Source organism: Oncorhynchus mykiss, chromosome 15, assembly GCF_057628025.1.
Source record: "Oncorhynchus mykiss isolate SJ-2025 chromosome 15, ASM5762802v1, whole genome shotgun sequence".
In the NCBI taxonomy this organism is placed as follows: Eukaryota; Metazoa; Chordata; class Actinopteri; order Salmoniformes; family Salmonidae; genus Oncorhynchus; species Oncorhynchus mykiss.
In genome coordinates this window covers 10,541,729-10,562,451 of record NC_143036.1, presented here as the reverse complement: position 1 = coordinate 10,562,451, position 20,723 = coordinate 10,541,729, and the positions used below count along the sequence as shown (strand labels likewise).

Here is a 20,723-nt window from a genome sequence, read left to right as displayed (position 1 = left end):
GATTCTCTCAATAACACATCTCTACCATTCATCGCTGGGCCGGCACAAGGTGTTTTATTAGCTGAGCAGATAGTTTGAAAGAAGCAGAGAAGGAGAGGGGGACAAGGAAAGTAAGAGGGAGGGAGATAAGGAGAGAGAGAGATGGGGGGGGGGGGGGCAGAGGAAAACGACGGCTCCTTCTCATTAAAGCCACAATTGTGGGTGTGTAAATGGGTAAATGGCACCCTTCGCGAAAAATATATACTTTTTTCGAAGACAATCATGATTCAAAAAGTACATTGTCTTTGGAAAGTATTCAGACCCTTTGACTTCATCCACATTTTGTTACGTTACAGTATTACTCTAACGTTGATTAAATAAAAACTATTCCTCAGCAATGTACACACAATACCCCATAACGACAAAGCAAAAACAGGTTATAATACATTTTTGCTAATGTATTTCAAAAAAACGAAATTTACATAAGTATTCAGACCCTTTCCTCAGTACTTTGTTGAAGCACCTTTGGCAGCGATTACAGCCTTGAGTCTTCTTGGGTATGACGCTACAAGCTTGGCACACCTGTATTTGGGGAGTTTCTCCCATTCTTCTCTGCAGATCCTCTCAAGCTCTGTCAGGTTGTCAGGCTGCACTGCAATTTTCAGGTCTCTCCAGAGATCTTCGATCAGGTTCAAGTCCGGGCTCTGGCTGGGACACCCAAGGACATTCAGAGACGTGTCCCGAAACCACTCCTATGTAGTCCTGCGCTGCGTTGTCTGTGTGTTTGGGGCTGTTGTCCTGATGGAATGTGAACCTTTGCCCCAGTCTGAGGTCCTGAGTGCTCTAGACCAGGTTTTCATCAAGGATCTCTCTGTACTTTGCTCCGTTCATTTTTACCTCAATCCTGACTAGTCTCCCAGTACCTGCCGATGAAAATCATCCCCACAGCATGATGCTGCCACCACCATGCTTCACCTTAAGGATGGTGTTAGTTTTCTTCCAGACGTGACGGCTTGGAAATTCAGGCCAAAGAGTTCCATCTTGGTTTTAAAAGACCAGAGAATCTTGTTTCTCCTGGTCTGAGAGTCCTTTAGGTGCCTTTTGGCAAACTCAAAGCAGGCTGTCATATGCTTTTCATGAGGAGTGGCTTGAGTCTGGTCACTCTGCCATAATGGCCTGATTGGTGGAGTTCGGAGAGATGGTCGTCCTTCTGGAAGGTCCTCCCATCTCCACAGAGGAGCTCTGGAGCTCTGTCAGAGTGACCATAGGGTTCTTGGTCACTTCCCCCGATTGTTCAGTTTGGCTGGGTGGCCAGTCCTCAGGAAGAGTCTTGGTGGTTCGTAACTTCTTCCATTGAAGAATGATGGAAGTCACTGTGTTCTTGAGGACCTTCAATGATGCAGACATTTTTCGTCCCCTTCCCCAGATCTGTGCCTCGACACAATCCTGTCTCGGAGCTATACAGACAATCCCTTCGACCTCATGGCTTGGTTTTTGCTCTGACAGGTGTGTGCCTTTACCAATCATGTCCAATCAACTGAATTTATCACAAGTGACTCCAATCAAGTTGTAGAAACATCTCAAAGATGATCAATGGAAACAGGATGCACCTGAGCACAATTTTGAGTCTCATAGCAAAGGGTCTGAATACTTATGTAAATAAGGTATTTCTGTTTTTTATTTCTAATAAATTTGAAAACATGTAGCTTGATGAAAAAAATTGTATTGAAGGAATTTTAGAATAAGGCTGTAATGTAACACAATGTAGAAAAAGTTGATTGTTTCAGAGTACTTTCCTAACGCATTTGTGTGTCTCCATGAGATTCGCCAGCTTCAATGCACTATTGAGTCTTCAAGTAGGAATATATGGTGTCACATAATTGATGGCTTTGTCCATTAATATATACAGTCATTGGGGGGACAGGGAAAGTCGCAGTCTGGAGGGCCCTTGAACAATTGATAAATCTACACAATATATATATTTTTTTCAAAAGTTCCATAATAAATATTATGTATACATACAGTGTTGTAACGATGTGCAAATAGTTAAAGTACAAAAGGGAAAATAAATAAACATAAATACGGGTTGTATTTACAATGGTGTTTGTTCTTCACTGGTTGCCCTTTTCTTGTGGCAACAGGTCACAAATCTTGCTGCTGTGATGGCACACTGTGGTATTTCACCTAGTAGATATGGGAGTTTACCAAAATTGGGTTTTGTTTTCAAATTATTTGTGGCTCTGTGTAATCTGAGGGAAATATGTGTCTCTAATTTGGTCATATATTTGGGCAGGAGGTTAGGAAGCGCAGTTCAGTTTCCACCTCATTTTGTGGGCAGTGAGCACTTAGCCTGTCTTCTCTGGAGAGCCATGTCTGCCTACGGCGGCCTTTCTCAATAGCAAGGCTGTGCTCACTGAGTCTGTACATAGTCAAAGCTTTCCTTAATTTTGGGTCAGTCACAGTGGTCAGGTATTCTGCGACTCTGTACTCTTTGTTTAGGGACAAAGAGCATTCTAATTTGTTCAGTTTTTAATTAATTAGTTAATTCTTTCCAATGTGTAAAGAAATTATTTTTTTGTTTTCTCATGATTTGGTCTAGTTGTTTTGCTGTCCTGGGGGTCTGTTTATGTTTGTGAACAGAGCCCCAGGACCAGCTTTCTTAGGGGACTCTCCAGGTTCATCTCTCTGTAGGTGATGGCTTTGTTATTTCCAGTTTGGGAATCGCTTCCTTTTAGGTGGTTGTAGAATTTTTAACGGCTCTTTTCTGGAACTCGATAATTAGTGGGTATCGGCCAAGTTCTGCTCTAAATCATTTGGTGTTTTACGTTGTACACGAAGGATATTTTTCCAGAATTCAGCGTGCAGAGTGTCATTTTTGGAGATTGTCCCATTTTGTGAATTCTTGGTTGGTGAGCGGACCCCAGACCTCAAACCCATAAAGATCAATGGGTTCTATAACCGAATCAAGTATTTTTAGATCCAAATTGGTATATCAAATGTTCTGTTCTTTTTGATGGCATAGAAGGCCCTTCTTACCTTGTCTCTCAGATCGTTCACAGCTTTGTGGAAGTTACCTGTGTCGCTGATGTTTAGGTCGAGGTATGTATCGTTTTCTGTGTGCTCTATGGCAACGTTGTCTAGATGGAGTTTGTATTCGTGGTCCTGGCAACTGGACCTTTTTTGGAACACCATTATTTTTGTCTTACTGAGATTTACTGTCAGCGTCCAGGTCTGCCAGAATCTGTGCAGAAGATCTAGGTGCTGCTGTAGGCCCTCCTTGGTTGGGGACAGAAGCACCAGATCATCAGCAAACAGTACATATTTGACTTCAGATTGTATTAGCGTGAGGCCAAGTGCTGCAGAATGTTCTCGTGCCCTCCCCAATTCGATGATACATATTATGTTGAATAGGGTGGGGCTTAAGCTGCATCCCTGTCTCACCGCACCCCCCCCCAAATGAAATGTTTGTGTTTATTGTAACCACACACTTGTTATTTGTGTACCTGGATTTTATAATGTTGTATTTGTTCCCCCCAACACCACTTTCAATCTATTTTTATAGCAGATCCTCATTCCAAATTGAGTCAAGAGCTTTTCTGAAATCAACAAAGCATGAGAAGATTTTTCCTTTGTTTTGGTTTGTCAATTTGACATTTGCTCAGTAAATTGGTGCTCAGTACATTTACTGTGGAAATGTACAATTCTGCTGGAAATGATAACGCAGAGGATTTTCCCAAGGTTGCTGTTGACGCATATCCCACGGTAGTTATTGGGGTCAAATTTGTCTCCACTTTTGTGGATTGGGGTGATCGGTCCTTGGTTCCAAATATTGGGGAAGATGCCAGAGCTAAGAAAATTGTTAAAGAGTGTAAGTATAGCCAATTAGAATTTGTGGTCTGGATATTTTATCATTTCATTGGAGGGTTTGTATTTTGTCCTGTAGTTCATTCAATGTGATTGGAGAATCCACTGGGTTCTGCTTGTCTTTAATAGCTGATTCTAAGATTTGTATTTGATAATGTTAATGTTTTTGCTGTTTGTTCTTTGTTATAGGGACAAAAAGATTGGAGAAGTGGTTTATCCATACATCTCCAGTTTGGATAGATAACTCTTCGTGTTGTTGTTTGTTTAGTGTTTTCCCAGAAGTGGTTAGAGTCTATGGATTCTTACATTGAGCTGATTTCTGACATGCTGTTCCTTCTTTTTCTGTAATGTATTTCTGTATTGTTTTTGTGATTCACCATAGTGAAGGCGTAGACTCAGGTTTTCTGGGTCTCTGTTTTTGGTTGGTGTCACGCTCGTTGGAATAAATGTCGGACCAAGCTGCAGCGCGATATAGTTTTAATAATAATGTGAAACTTAGCAAAGACAAAAACAAATAAACAAATAAACTAGCAACGAACCGTGACTACAGAGATGCTACGTGCAATAACTCAAAACAATATCCCATAAACACAGGTGGGAAAAACAGCTACTTAAATATGATCCCCAATTAGAGACAACGATACCAGCTGCCTCTAATTGGGAATCATATAAATCACCAACATAGAAAAACAAACCTAGAACACCACATAGAAATAATAAACTAGACTAACCCCCCAGTCACGCCCTGACCCACTTCACCATAGAGAAGCAATGGATCTCTACGGTCAGCGCGTGATAGTTGGATAGGTTTCTCAATTTATTTCTTAGGTTTTTGCATTCTTCATCAAACCATTTGTCAATGTTGTTAATTTTCTTTGGTTTTCTGTTTGTAATTTTTAGATTTGATAGGGACGCTGAGAGGTCAAATATACTGTTTAGATTTTCCACTGCCAAGTTTACACCTTCACTATTACAGTTGAATGTTTTGTCCAGGAAGTTGTCTAAAAGGGATTTGTTGTTGCCTAATTGTTTTTTGGTAGGTTTCCACACTACATTCCTTCCATCTATAGCATGTCTTAATATTATTCAGTTCTTTGGCTTTGATGCCTCATGATTGAGTTTTGCTCTGTTCAAGCAGACTGTGACTTTGCTGTGGTCTGATAGGGGTGTCAGTGGGCTGACTGTGAACGCTCTGAGAGACTCTGGGTTGAGGTCAGTGATAAAGTGGTCTACAGTACTACTGCCAAGAGATGAGCTATAGGTGTACCTACCGTAGGAGTCCCCTTGAAGCATAACATTCCCAGCGTGCGACAGAGCTGCTGGAGTTGTGACCTGTTTTGGTCGGTTATGTTGTCATAGTTGTGCCTAGGGGGGCATATGGGGGAGGGAATGATTGTCCCCTCCAGGTAGGTTCTGGCATTTAGGCCGCCACAGACTAGTACATGTCCCTGGGCCCCCCTCCTGGATGGAGAAGCTGTCTTCATTAAAGTATGTGGATTCTAGTTGGGGGATATAAGTAGCACACAGGAGGACATTTTTCTCTGTTAAGATAATTTCCTTCTGAATTTCTAGCCAAATGTAAAATGTTCCTGTTTTGATCAATTTAACAGAGCCCCCTGTTTCACACCTGGTAGTTTGGTGGATGGGACTACCAGCTCTCTGTAACCTAGAGGGCAACCAGTGGGTCCATCTCCTCTATACCATGTTCCCTGTAGGATGACAATGTCTGTATTTCCGATTTATTTGGTGAAGTCCAGGTTCCTGCTCTTTAGGCCAAAGGCAGATGACCTCAGGCCTTGGATATTCCAGAATGAGATAGCGAAGGCTTTGTGTTCCATTAAGTGTCCAATGTTGTTAGTCGTGTGTTTTGGCCTCAGGCTAGAAAGTGTGAGCAGAGCCTGCTGAGCATCTTCTGAGGCCTGTTTGCCTGTTCACGGCCTGGGCGTATGTGTGACTTCCATGTTGAGGTCCCGCCGGTCTGGGACAGTGTATTGCTGGTCTGGGCACTGTGTCTATTGATCTGTTGTTCCTGTGTGAAGTGTTGGGGCTGAGTTTGAGGGCGTTGTCCTTTAGCGCGAAGGAGGGCACTGCTGTCTTTTAGAGGTGGACCGTGTCATAAAGGCTGTTCTAGTCCAGGGTGGATTGGTGGGCACTGCTGCCGTTTAGAGGTGGACCTGGTCATGAAGGCTGTTCTAGTCCAGGGTGGATTGGTGGGCACTGCTGCCGTTTAGAGGTGGACCGTGTCATAAAGGCTGTTCTAGTCCAGGGTGGATTGGTGGGCACTGCTGCCGTTTAGAGGTGGACCTGGTCATGAAGGCTGTTCTAGTCCAGGGTGGATTGGTGGGCACTGCTGCCGTTTAGAGGTGGACCTGGTCATGAAGGCTGTTCTAGTCCAGGGTGGATTGGTGGGCACTGCTGCCGTTTAGAGGTGGACCTGGTCATGAAGGCTGTTCAAGTCCAGGGTGGATTGGTGGGCACTGCTGCCGTTTAGAGGTGGACCTGGTCATGAAGGCTGTTCAAGTCCAGGGTGGATTGGTGGGCCAGGTCAGTCAAGGGAAATACTTTTACCCGCTGTATGGTAGCAGGTTGGAAGTATTTTCAGGGTAGCAAGGTGGAGATAACCACTGGGGAAAGAAGAAGAAGCTTTTTCAATCACTCCTTTTGAGTGCAGTGGCCACCCGTTCCTGCTGTGCTCTCAGGTCGTTTGTGCCTGTGTGTATTATTATGTGGCTGGGTGACCCTAGTTGGTCCTCAGACTGAAGGTCGAGGGAAAACTGGGTGTTTGGACACCAGAGTTTAGAAACTCTGTTTGAGAAAAAGTCTGTTTTCTTGTATATATTTCCCATTTGAGTCCATAAGGAGTGCAATCTGTGGCTTGTGTATGTCCTCAGTGGGTGTGGGGGGGTTGTCAGGAGGGCTATCAGGGTGGCTGACAGGGGGGGTGCTGAGAGGAGGTGAGATATTCTGGGCTTGGGGTTCTTCATTTGTCTGTCCTGCTGTGATGTCAACGTGGTCAGGGTCTGGGGTGGACTGTTCTGCTGTGGTGTCAAGACTTTTGTCGAGAGCTGAGGTGGGCTGTTCTGCTGGCTTCTCTGCGAGGGTGGCCACCTCTCTAATGAATTGTTCTCTGTGACATGCCATCCCCGTCACCCTCTCCTCCAGCAGTCTGATCCTCTCCTCTAGTGCTCTTTTCTTCTCCTGTTCTGCTCTTGCTCTTTCTCCTGTTGATGTTGTCGCACTACAGTCCAGAGTGCAGATATGTCTCTCACCACCTCCAGCTCTCCGGGTCTTGTTGAGACGGTGTTGTTGAGCTGGAGGATTTTGTTGTGCTGACGAGTGTGTTCACCTCTTGTTCCAGCTCCTCCTGCCTTATCTCCAGCTGGGTGTATTTATCCTTCATATCAATGAGGGGGTAGTACTCTGTGCTGGGAGGTTGACTTTCTGCTTGGGGTTGCTCGTCTGTGGGGTTGTTTAATGAAGAGGTCTGGTCTGACCCGCTCGGGGTGGGGGTATCTTTCTCAAGAGAGAGCTTCGCCTGCTGGGCTCTCTCTTTGATAATGTGAAAGTCCAGCTGAAACTGTTTGGGGTTGCTCTGTACCAATACTGTTCGAGATTTGTACACGTTCACATTTCATGACTCAGAGTCCTCGTTGTCTCGTATCCTGAGTTTCTGCCCATCAGTAACACCCCCCCACCCTCTGAGTTTCTGCCCATCAGTAACACCCCCCCCCCCTCTGAGTTTCTACCCATCAGTAACACCCCCCCCCCCCCCCCCCCTCTTAACAAAAGGGTAGTGTGTTAATATAGCACTGTGTTATGCCAGGGGATGGTCTGTGTGGAATTTATTTTATTTAACCTTTATTTAACTAGGCAAGTCAGTTAAGAACAAATTCCTATTTTACAATGACGGCCCAGGAACAGTGGGTTAACTGGTCTAGGAACAGTGGGTTAACTGGTCTAGGAACAGTGGGTTAACTGGTCTAGGAACAGTGGGTTAACTGGTCTAGGAACAGTGGGTTAACTGGTCCAGGAACAGTGGGTTAACTGGTCCAGGAACAGTGGGTTAACTGGTCTAGGAACAGTGGGTTAACTGGTCTAGGAACAGTGGGTTAACTGGTCTAGGAACAGTGGGATAACTGGTCTAGGAACAGTGGGTTAACTGGTCCAGGAACAGTGGGTTAACTGGTCTAGGAACAGTGGGTTAACTGGTCTAGGAACAGTGGGTTAACTGGTCCAGGAACAGTGGGTTAACTGGTCTAGGAACAGTGGGTTAACTGGTCTAGGAACAGTGGGTTAACTGGTCTAGGAACAGTGGGTTAACTGGTCTAGGAACAGTGGGTTAACTGGTCCAGGAACAGTGTGTTAACTGGTCTAGGAACAGTGGGTTAACTGGTCCAGGAACAGTGGGTTAACTGGTCTAGGAACAGTGGGTTAACTGGTCTAGGAACAGTGGGTTAACTGGTCCAGGAACAGTGGGTTAACTGGTCTAGGAACAGTGGGTTAACTGGTCTAGGAACAGTGGGTTAACTGGTCTAGGAACAGTGGGTTAACTGGTCTAGGAACAGTGGGTTAACTGGTCTAGGAACAGTGGGTTAACTGGTCTAGGAACAGTGGGTTAACTGGTCCAGGAACAGTGTGTTAACTGGTCTAGGAACAGTGGGTTAACTGGTCCAGGAACAGTGGGTTAACTGGTCTAGGAACAGTGGGTTAACTGGTCCAGGAACAGTGGGTTAACTGGACTAGGAACAGTGGGTTAACTGGTCCAGGAACAGTGGGTTAACTGCCTTGTTCAGGGCCAAAACCACAGACCTTCACCTCGTCAGCTCGGGGATTCGATCCAGCAACCTTTCGGGAAGATGAAGTTGCTTATGTTCCCATTTTTATAACAGTCAGCAAAAAGTGTTTCTTGATTTTGCATAAGGAGCTTAATTTTGTACCCTTTTCATGCCTTAACATGTTTTACATAGAGAGGGTACTGTATTTTAATTACCTCTGAACAGCGGCAGGCGGCTTCAAAGCCCTCTGCATTTGGTTGAGGTAGACTGTGTGACTCTCCTGCCATTGTTGGGCTCAAGGGCTTCGACACCTCTCACGTCAGTGCTAATTGAAGTCGCTCTGTGTGTATCCAAAGGTGGTCAATGAAATTAGCACTGTGATGTCCCGGGTAGAACAAGAGAAGCTAGAACCCCATATAAAGAATGGCCAACCTAATTTAAATGCTTCATTATGTGGGCACCCGAGTAGTGCAGCGGTCTAAAGCACTGCATCGCAGTGCAAGAGGCGTCACTGCAGACACCCTGGTTCCAATCCAGGCTGTATCACAACCGGCCAGGATTGGAAGCCCCACAGCGTGGCGCACAATTGGCCCAGCGTTGTCCGGGTTAGGGTTTTTCCGGTGTGGCCCGTCATTGCAAATAAGAATTTGTTCTTAACTGACTTGCATAGTAAAGGTTAAAATACCCAGTAACAAAGTACCCAGACGCTAAGGAATCTGTCTGAAGTTATTCTCATATTATTATTGACTTTGTTGTAAAGTTTCTGGTAAAAAAAGTGTTATTTCAAACAACCTGCACTCTTCCATATTCTCTCCTCTCCTCTCTCCTTTCTCTCTCACCTTCTCACCTCCCTCTCTCCTTTCGCTCTCTTCTTCTCCCTTCTTCTTTCCCATTCTTAATCTCATTTTTTCAGAGTGCATTGCAGGTAGCTTTTAAACCTTCTCAACATCTTGTTGGGGGTGATTATTCCAGACCAAAGCAGCAGAGCTGGAGCTTTACAAGGAGGGCAGCCTCCCTCATCTGTGTGGAGCCCAGATAGTGGCTCAAAAACATTCCTCTCTCTCTCTTAATTGACTGTCAGACTGAAGTCAGACTGAAGCCGTTATGAGGAAAAAAAGAGTCATATATGTAATGCTTCACATCACAATGTGTGACTGGCTAATGAATGAAGGACTCAAGACTTCTGTTACACTCACAACAGCAGAGGGATTGTTTCTGGATAATTGGTGTGGATTTATGGCTGTCTGTATGTGTAGCCATGTGTGTATGTGTGTACGTGGCTGTGTGTGTGTGTGTGTAGCTGTGTGTGTATGTGTGTACGTGGCTGTGTGTGTGTGTGTGTAGCTGTGTGTGTATGTGTGTATGTGGCTGTGTGTGTATGTAGCTGTGTGTGTATGTGTGTACGTGGCTGCGTGTGTGCGTAGCTGTGTGTGTGTGCGTAGCTGTGTGTGTATGTGTGTACGTGGCTGTGTGTGTGTGTGTGTATATGTGTGTATGTGGCTGTGTGTGTGTGCGTAGCTGTGTGTGTATGTGTGTACGTGGCTGTGTGTGTGCGTAGCTGTGTGTGTGTGCGTAGCTGTGTGTGTATGTGTGTACGTGGCTGTGTGTGTGTGCGTAGCTGTGTGTGTGTGCGTAGCTGTGTGTGTATGTGTGTACGGGGCTGTGTGTGTGTGTGTGTGTATATGTGTGTATGTGGCTGTGTGTGTATGTAGCTGTGTGTGTATGTGTGTACGTGGCTGTGTGTGTGCGTAGCTGTGTGTGTGTGCGTAGCTGTGTGTGTATGTGTGTACGTGGCTGTGTGTGTGTGCGTAGCTGTGTGTGTGTGCGTAGCTGTGTGTGTATGTGTGTACGGGGCTGTGTGTGTGTGTGTGTGTATATGTGTGTATGTGGCTGTGTGTGTGTGCGTAGCTGTGTGTGTATGTGTGTACGTGGCTGTGTGTGCGTGCGTAACTGTGTATGTATGTGTGTGTAGCTGTGTGTGGTTGTTTATACATATGTATGCATGTACGAGTGTGTCCCGTACCTTTCCTCTCTGTTCTGCCCCACACACACTCGTCCTCCGTGGCGCGGGGTGGGGTTGCTGCAGGACCTCTGCCGGACCTGGAAGCCAATGCCACAGCTGGTGCTACAGGGGATCCACAGAGTCCAGGGGCTCCACACACCGTTCCTATGGAGACACCACAGAACACAAGGTTACACACACACAAAGTGAGAGGTGTAGATAAAGATAGAACGCTTGCTATTCAGTAAATATTTCTGCTTATCCAATAAAACATCCACTGCATTTCATTTATCCCTAAACATGAACTGAAAGCTTTCAAAATACTGACTGTGTGAGCAGAGGGCAGATGGAATGACTGACATATACCAATGGAAAGACAGACGGACGGACGGACGGACGGACGGACGGACGGACGGACGGACGGACGGACGGACGGACAGACAGACAGACAGACAGACAGACAGACAGACAGACAGACAGACAGACAGACAGACAGACAGACAGACAGACAGACAGACAGACTATATACCTGGAGCAGTTGGCGACCTCCACGCTGAGTCCGTGACAGGACTGACCCCCACACTGGGGTTTGGGATTATCACAAGGCCTGGTTCTACACAGACAGGAACCAGCACTGCCCCCATCAGTGTGGCTACAGGCCCCCCAGCCTGTCCATGGCCCAAACCCTCCATCCAACGTCAAGTTACGCACCTGGGGAGATCACAGGGAGGAGGGAGAAAATACTTCAAACTAGGGTGGAGGTCAACAGAAAAGAAAGAAGGACATAGGGACAGAGTGAACGAGAGAGATGTAAATCTAATGCACCATGGGTAATACACAGGGAAGGAGTTGGAATAGGGGGAGAAGGTTGGGGAGGATGACGGGAAGAGTTAGGGAGAGACATAAATATGCATAATCAGGAAAGATGACTAAAACTGGTATTCATGTATATTCACAAGGGTAATACATGATAGTGTAATCATTAGAGATATAGAGAGATTTATTTATTTCAACTTTATTTAACCAGGTAGGCAAGTTGAGAACAAGTTCTCATTTACAATTGCGACCTGGCCAAGATAAAGCAAAGCAGTTCGACACATACAACAACACAGAGTTACACATGGAGTAAAACAAACGTACAGTCAATAATACAGTAGAAAAATACGTCTATATACAATGTGAGCAAGTGAGGTGAGATAAGGGAGGTAAAGGCAAAAAAAAGGCCATGGTGGCAAAGTAAATACAATATAGCAAGTAAAACACTGGAATGGTAGATTTGCAATGGAAGAATGTGCAAAGTAGAAATAAAAATAATGGGGTGCAAAGGAGCAAAATAAATAAATAAATTAAATACAGTAGGGAAAGAGGTAGTTGTTTGGGCTAAATTATAGATGTGCTATGTACAGGTGCAGTAATATGTGAGCTGCTCTGACAGCTTGTGCTTAAAGCTAGTGAGGGAGATAAGTGTTTCCAGTTTCATAGATGTTTGTAGTTCGTTCCAGTCATTGGCAGCAGAGAACTGGAAGGAGAGGCGGTCAAAGGAAGAATTGGTTTTGGGGGTGACTTTACTAAGCTGGGTCTTGTAGATGACCTGGAGCCAGTAGATTTGGCGATGAGTATGAAGCGAGGGCCAGCCAACGAGAGCGTACAGGTCGCAATGGTGGGTAGTATATGGGGCTTTGGTGACAAAACGGATGGCACTGTGATAGACTGCATCCTATTTATTGAGTAGGGTATTGGAGGCTATTTTGTAAATGACATCGCCGAAGTCGAGGATCGATAGGATGGTCAGTTTTACAAGGGTATGTTTGGCAGCATGAGTGAAGGATGCTTTGTTGCGAAACAGGAAGCCAATACTAGATTTAACTTTGGGTTGGAGATGTTTGATGTGAGTCTGGAAGGAGAGTTTACAGTCTAACCAGACACCTAGGCATTTGTAGTTGTCCACATATTCTAAGTCAGAACCGTCCAGAGTAGTGATGTTGGACAGGCGGGCAGGTGCAGGCAGCGATCGGTTGAAGAGCATGCATTTAGTTTTACTTGTATAAAAGAGCAATTGGAGGCCACGGAAGGAGAGTTGTATGGCATTGAAGCTCGTCTGGAGGGTTGTTAACACAGTGTCCAAAGAAGGTCCAGAAGTATACAGAATGGTGTCGTTTGCGTAGAGGTGGATCAGAGACTCACCAGCAGCAAGAGCTACATCATTGATGTATACAGAGAAGAGAGTCGGTCCAATAATTGAACCCTGTGGCACCTCCATAGAGACTGCCAGAGGCCCAGACAACAGACCCTCCGATTTGACACATTGAACTCTGTCAGAGAAGTAGTTGGTGAAACAGGAGGGGCAATCATTTGAGAAACCAAGGCTGTCGAGTCTGCCGATGAGGATGTGGTGATTGACAGAGTCGAAAGTCTTGGCCAGGTCAATGAATTTTGGATTGGATTTTGGATTGAGCTGTGAATGGGGCGGCATTGTGTTTAGCTGTCCCATAAGGTATACGTTTGATGGCAGCACTGTTGTTTTTGTTCCCGGAATCACTGTGTAAATAAACACCCTGAAGCACAGAAGAACATTAGCGGCTCCGCCATCTTTTTATTTTGATAGAGGTTAGGTTTTCCAGTATAGCCTTCTGGCCTACTCTACGTGACAATGAATACGGCTGCACAGTATTGTTGCTTTTCGATGGCGGTTAAGATATCGTTTAGGACCTTGAGCGTGGCTGAGGTGCACCCATGACCAGCTCTGAAACCAGATTGCATAGCGGAGAAGGTATGGTGGAATTCGAAATGGTCGGTAATCTGTTTGTTGACTTGGCTTTCGAAGACCTTAGAAAGGCAGGGTAGGATAGAGTGTCCCCCCCCTTTGAAGAGGGGGATGACCGCAGCTGCTTTCCAATCTTTGGGAATCTTTGAGAAGAGAGGTTGAACAGGCTAGTAATAGGGGTGGCAATAATTTCGGCAGAAAGGGTCCAGATTGTCTAGCCTGGCTAATTTGTAGGGGTCCAGATTTTGCAGCTCTTTCAGAACATCAGCTGACTGGATTTGGGAGAAGGAGAAATGGGGAAGGCTTGGGCGAGTTGCTGTGGGGGGTGCAGTGCTGTTGACCGCGGTATGGGTAGCCAGGTGGAAAGCATGGCCAGCCGTAGAAAAATGCTTATTGAAATTCTCAATTATAGTGGATTTATCGGTGGTGACAGTGTTTCCTATATTCAGTGCAGTGGGCAGCTGGGAGGAGGTGTTCTTATTCTCCATGGACTTTACAGTGTCCAAGAACTTTTTTGAGTTTGTGTTGCAGGAAGCAAATTTCTGCTTGAAAAAGCTAGCCTTGGCTTTTCTAACTGCCTGTGTATATTGGTTTCTAGCTTCCCTGAAAAGTTGCAATATCATGGGGGCTGTTCAATGCTAATGCAGAACACCATAGGATGTTTTTGTGTTGGTTAAAGGGCAGTAAGGTCTGGAGATAACCAAGGGCTATATCTGTTCCTGGTTCTAAATTTCTTGAATGGGGCAGGCTTATTTAAGATGGTGAGGAAGGCATTTAAAAAAAATAACCAGGCATCCTCTACTAACGGGATGAGATCAATATCCTTCCAGGATACCCCAGGCCAGGTCGATTAGAAAGGCCTGCTCGCTGAAGTTTTTCAAGGAGCGTTTGACAGTGATGAGTGGAGGTCATTTGACCGCTGACCCGTTACGGATGCAGGCAATGAGGCAGTGATCGCTGAGATCTTGGTTGAAAACAGCAGAGATGTATTTAGAGGGCAAGTTGGTTAGGATGATATCTATGAGGGTGCCCGTGTTTACAGCTTTCGGGTGGTACCTGGTAGGTTCATTGATCATTTGTGTGAGATTGAGGGCTTAGATTGTAGGATGGCTGGGGTGTTAAGCATGTTCCAGTTTAGGTCGCCTTGCAGCACGAGCTCTGAAGATAGATGGGAGGGGGGGCAATCATTTCACATATGGTGTCCAGAGCACAGCTGGGGGCAGAGGGTGGTCTATAGCAGGCGGCAACGGTGAGACACTTGTTTTTAGAGATGTGGATTTTTAAAATTAGAAGTTCAAATTGTTTGGGTACAGACCTAGATAGTAGGACAGAACTCTGTAGGCTATCTTTGCAGTAGATTGCAACACCGCCCCCTTTGCCCGTTCTATCTTGTCTGAAAATGTTGAAGTTAGGGATGAAAATTTCAGAATTTTTGGTGGTCTTCCTAAGCCAGGATTCAGACACGGCTAGAACATCCGGGTTGGCAGAGTGTGCTCAAGCAGTGAATAAAACAAACTTAGGGAGGAGGCTTCTAATGTTAACATGCATGAAACCAAGGCTATTACAGTTACAGAATAGGAGTGGAGCTAGGCACTGCAGGGCCTGGATTAACCTCTACATCACCAGATGAACAGAGTAGGAGTAGTATAAGGGTGCGGCTAAAAGCTGTGAGAACTGGTCGTCTAGAACGTCTGGAACAGAGAGTAAAAGAAGGTTTCTGGGGTAAAATATATATAAAATAGCTTCAAGGTGTAATGTACAGACAAAGGTATGGTAGGATGTGAATACAGTGGAGGTAAACCTAGGTATTGAGTGATGATGAGAGAGATATTGTCTCTAGAAACATCATTGAAACCAGGTGATGTCATCGCATGTGTGGGTGGTGGAACTGCAAGGTTGGATAAGGTATCGTGAGCAGGGCTAGAGGCTCTACAGTGAAATAAGCCAATAATCACTAACCAGAACAGCAATGGACAAGGCATATTGACATTAAGGAGAGGCATGCTTAGTCGAGTGATCATAAGGGTCCAGTGAGTAGTGAGGTTGGTTGGGGTCATGGCGATTCAGACAGCTATCCGGGCCATCGGTAACAAGCTGGTAGAGGATGGAGGTCTGTTTTTAGCCACCTCGTGCGTTTCCGTCGGTAGATTAGTGGGGTTCTAGAGTGTGGTAGAGGGGATCAATCCAATTGGCAAAATAGATATAGTTATAGTGACCCAAGAAAAATTGTCCGATAGACCTATTCAGATAGCAGCCGATACGACAGCTAACGGTTAGCGGGCCGCAGATGGGCTTTCAGGTAACGTCCCAACGGAGGGGCCAGCCGGATAACTCCCTCGGGCAGATAATGTCGGTAGTCCAGTCCTGAAGGCCCGGTGGGGCTCCGCGTCCGTAGTAAAACGGATCCGGATAGGTGATTGTAGCCCAGGAGTGGCTGATGGAACTCTTCAGCTGGCTAGCTCCGGAATAATTTATGTTTGCTCCGGGATTGACGTAAACCATTAGTCACACAGATAGCAGCTAGCGAGCTGCGAGATCCAGGTGTAAATGTCCAGAGATTGTGGTTGAAATCCAGGGGATACGTAGAGAAAAATAGGTCCGGTATGTTCTGGTCTGAGTCGCGTTGTACAAAACTGGCGATACATTTTCGAGCTAAAGGATAGCTGATGACCACAAACCGTGGTTAGCAGAATACTAACGTTAGCCAGTAAACTGGCTAGCTTCTGGTTAGCTTCTGGTTAGCCTCTGGTTAGCTTCTGGTCAGCTTCTGGTTAGCCTCTGGTTAGCTTCTGGTTAGCCTCTGGTTAGCTTCTGGTTAGCTTCTGGTTAGCTTCTATAGTGGATTTCAGATTTGAGGTTAGTAATACTTTTTTTTAAATTGGTGAGGCGGGTTGCAGGAGAGTGTTTTGAAGTTGAGTTTTTGGAAAAGAAAATATATAAAAGATATGCGAAGAAAGGTGTAAAAATATATATATACTGACTGCTATGCCATCTTGGGATACATATAGAGAGATAGAGAGATAGAGAGATTTGGAGATACGGAGATATAGAGATATGGAGATATAGAGATATGGAGATATGGAGAAATATATATAGAGATATGGAGATATAGAAATTTGGCGAAATGGAGATACGGAGATATAGAGATATAGAAATTCTGAGATGTATCCAAAGGAGGCAATATATGAATTAAAAGGGAGTAGGATTTTTTAATTGTAATTAACAAGGGACCAAACACATAGTTCAGCTTACTAAAACACAAGGGAAATTAATGATGAGAGGGAAAATAAGTATTCACATTCATATACATATTTACTCATATACATGCAGGTGAGCATGTCCATTTGTATAAAACAGAAAACGGTGCATTGTTTTGATTCCAATGTGTTAGCCATATGGACTAACTATGGAAACCAATGGTGTGTGAATCAACACCACAGGTGATATGAGCCACATAACGGTTTCATCTTTGTGTGAAGAGCATTTGAACAACAAGAAAAGAAAGGCTTGATAAGTCACTGCTTTGGTGGGAACTGAAATAAAATATGCCCTTCTATTATTGGTAATTGAACCCACTCAACAGTCTAAATGGGAAGACGAGATGAAAGGCTAGAATAGATGCTAATGAGATGAAAGGCTAGAATAGATGCTAATGAGATGAAAGGCTAAAATAGATGCTAGTGAGATGAAAGACTAGAATAGATGCTAATGAGATGAAAGGCTAGAATAGATGCTAGTGAGATGAAAGGCTAGAATAGATGCTAATGAGATGAAAGGCTAGAATAGATGCTAATGAGATGAAAGGCTAGAATAGATGCTAATGAGATGAAAGGATAGAATAGATGCTAGTGAGATGAAAGACTAGAATAGATGCTAATGAGATGAAAGGCTAGAATAGATGCTAGTGAGATGAAAGGCTAGAATAGATGCTAATGAGATGAAAGGCTAGAATAGATGCTAATGAGATGAAAGGCCAGAATAGATGCTAATGAGATGAAAGGCTAGAATAGATGCTAGTGAGAAGAAAGGCTAGAATAGATGCTAATGAGATGAAAGTCTAGAATAGATGCTAATGAGATGAAAGGCTAGAATAGATGCTAATGAGATGAAAGGCTAGAATAGATGCTAGTGAGAAGAAAGGCTAGAATAGATGCTAATGAGATGAAAGGCCAGAATAGATGCTAATGAGATGAAAGGCTAGAATAGATGCTAGTGAGAAGAAAGGCTAGAATAGATGCTAATGAGATGAAAGTCTAGAATAGATGCTAATGAGATGAAAGGCTAGAATAGATGCTAATGAGATGAAAGGCTAGAATAGATGCTAATGAGATGAAAGGATAGAATAGATGCTAATGAGATGAAAGGCTAGAATAGATGCTTATGAGATGAAAGGCTAGAATAGATGCTAATGAGATGAACAGCTAAAATAGATGCTAATGAGACGAAAGGCTAGAATAAATGCTAATTAGATGAACAGCTAAAATAGATGGATGGACAAAATAGTGATATTTTGCTGTTGAGTCAAGGGCTAGATAAAGCAATCGTTTGTGTTGGAAAGAAACGTGATTTGTATATCATATACACTAGGAAACATCACAGCAAGAATCATTTATTATTTCACAGTTTCAGTGGAATTGCATCAGCAGACTTCTTTATCTTCTCTATCGTTTCTCAACAGGTAATTGTTTCATTCTTGGGTTTGAAATCAATATGCTGTGTAGTGGAAAGGAATGGGATGCCTTCAAATTTTAAAAACATAAGGTGAATAGGATGCTTCCATTCTATTTTAGGTTCAGTTTCATTGCCTAAAAAAGACATTTGTGAACATGGTGACTAAAGATTTATTTTTACTTTAGTTCAAACTTGAACAAAAAACAAACTGTTAAAATCTTTAACAAAAACTCAGTTCTTCCCTATTGTTTATTTCAACAGGGAGTCCAGTCCCAAGCACCAGATGGTATTGTGAATAGGTTTGTAACGATCCTCTTCCTGTGAATGACTGGACCAAAGCACAGCGTGAGACGTGTTCATGATATTTTATTTAAAAATCAGAAGACTAGAACAAAAAATAACAAAGAGGAAACCGAACAGTTCTGTAAGGAAACTAACTATACAGAAAACAACTACCCACAAAACCCATGTGGGCAAGAGCTACCTAAGTATGGGTCCCAATCAGAGACTACGATAGACAGCTGTCCCTGATTGAGAACCATACCCGGCCAAAAACAAAGAAATAGAAAAACATAGAAAAAAGAACATAGAATGCCCAGCCTAGTCACACCCTGGTCTAACCAAAATAGAGAATTAAAGCCTCTCTATGGCCAGGGCGTGACAAGGTTGGTAAAGCTGTCTCCTTTCAACCCACTCACTGGGCTGCACATTACACATAAGAACCGGTCCCTATCCAAACCTTAACCACAAAAACATGTCAAATATAAACTTAGTTAAAATCACAAAAGCCTATTATAGTAATGTGAATACGTCTACAGTACGTGCAGTAACATCACAACGGCACCATTGACTTCATAGTCATTTTTATCCCCGATATGGCTGTCTTTTCTCTTTTAACAGTTCAACCGATACTTCAGGATTTTAGCAATGAGGACCTTTATCTACGTCCCCAGAGTCAGATTAATTTGTGGATACCATGTTTACAGTGGGGCAAAAAAAGTATTTAGTCAGCACCAATTGTGCAGGTTCTCCCACTTAAAAATATGAGAGAGGCCTGTAATTTTCATCATAGGTACACTTCAGCTATGACAGACAAAGTGAGGGACAAAAATCCAGAAAATCACATTGTAGGATTTTTTATGAATTTATTTGCAAATTATGGTGGAAAATACGTATTTGGTCACCTACAAACAAGCAAGATTTCTGGTTCTCACAGACCTGTAACTTCTTCTTTAAGAGGTTCCTCTGTCCTCCACTCGTTACCTGTATTCATGGCACCTGTTTGAACTTGTTATCAGTATAAAAGACACCTGTCCACAACCTCAAACAGTCACACTTCAAACTCCACTATGGCCAAGACCAAAAAGCTGTCAAAGGACACCAGAAACAAAATTGTAGACCTGCACCGGGCTGGGAAGAATCTGCAATAGGTAAGCAGCTTGGTTTGAAGAAATCAACTGTTGGAGCAATTATTAGGAAATGGAAGACATACAAGACCACTGATAATCTCCCTTGATCTGGGACTCCACGCAAGATCTCACCCCGTGAGGTCAAAATGATCACAAGAACGGTGAGCAAAAATCCCAGAACCACACGGGGGGACCTAGTGAATGACCTGCAGAGAGCTGGGACCAAAGTAACAAAGCCTACCATCAGATGAAACCAAAATATAACTTGTTGGTAAAAACTCAACTCGTGTTTGGGGGACAAAGAATGCTGAGTTGCATCCAAAGAACACCATACCTACTGTGAAGTATGGGGGTGGAAACATCATGCTTTGGGGCTGTTTTTCTGCAAAGGGACCAGGACGACTGATCCGTGTAAAGGAAAGAATGAATGGGGCCATGTATCGTGAGATTTTGAGTAAAAACCTCCTTCCATCAGCAAGGGCATTGAAGATGAAATGTGGCTGGGTCTTTCAGCATGACAATGATCCCAAACACACCGCCCGGGCAACGAAGGAGTGGCTTCGTAAGAAGCATTTCAAGGTCCTGGAGTGGCCTAGCCAGTCTCCAGATCTCAACCCCATAGAAAATCTTTGGAGGGAGTTGAAAGTCCGTGTTGCCCAGCAACAGCCCCAAAACATCACTGCTCTAGAGGAGATCTGCATAGAGGAATGGGCCAAAATACCAGCAACAGTGTGTGAAAATCTTGTGAAGACTTACAGAAAACGTTTGACCTCTGTCATTGCCAACAAAGGGTATATAACAAAGTATTGAGATAAACATTTTTTATTGACCAAATACTTATTTTCCACCATAATTTGCAAATAAATTCATAAAAAATCCTACAACGTGATTTTCTGTAATTTTTTTCCTCATTTTGTCTGTCATAGTTGAAGTGTACCTATGATACCTGTACCTAAAATTACAGGCCTCTCTCGTCTTTTTAAGTGGGAGAACTTGCACAATTGGTGGCTGACTAAATACTTTTTTGCCCCACTGTATGTCTCTGCCTGCAGTTTGAAGGAAGTTGCTAACTAGCACTTGAGCAATTGGTAACTAGCGTTAGCACAATGACTGGAAGTGTATTGGTATTTGCTAGCATGCTAGTAGATGCCCATACACTGCCAGTCACTGCGCTAACACAGAGACATGAAAATGGTATCCACAAGTTAATCTGACTCTATTGAAGTGGGGAAGCAGCCAGTCGTCAGTATGTCAATGGA

At 44.0% G+C, this 20,723-nt stretch overlaps 1 protein-coding gene across 4 annotated transcripts in view; it reads right to left on the bottom strand.

Annotated features, from left to right (window-relative positions):
- Window positions 1-20,723, bottom strand: part of LOC110489566 (semaphorin-5A) — a 295,669-nt gene that overhangs the window by 87,969 nt on the left and 186,977 nt on the right. For all 4 annotated transcript variants that reach the window (XR_005036038.2, XR_016486534.1, XM_036943683.2 and 1 more), the window contains exons 13-14: window positions 11,150-11,331; window positions 10,642-10,785 (exon numbers count right to left, since the gene is read on the bottom strand). Coding sequence is in view for 2 of the 4 variants with exons in the window: in XM_036943683.2 (XP_036799578.2) it covers window positions 10,642-10,785; window positions 11,150-11,331 (326 nt within the window). In the remaining 2 variants the exon portion in view is untranslated. The remainder of the gene's footprint in view (window positions 1-10,641; window positions 10,786-11,149; window positions 11,332-20,723) is intronic.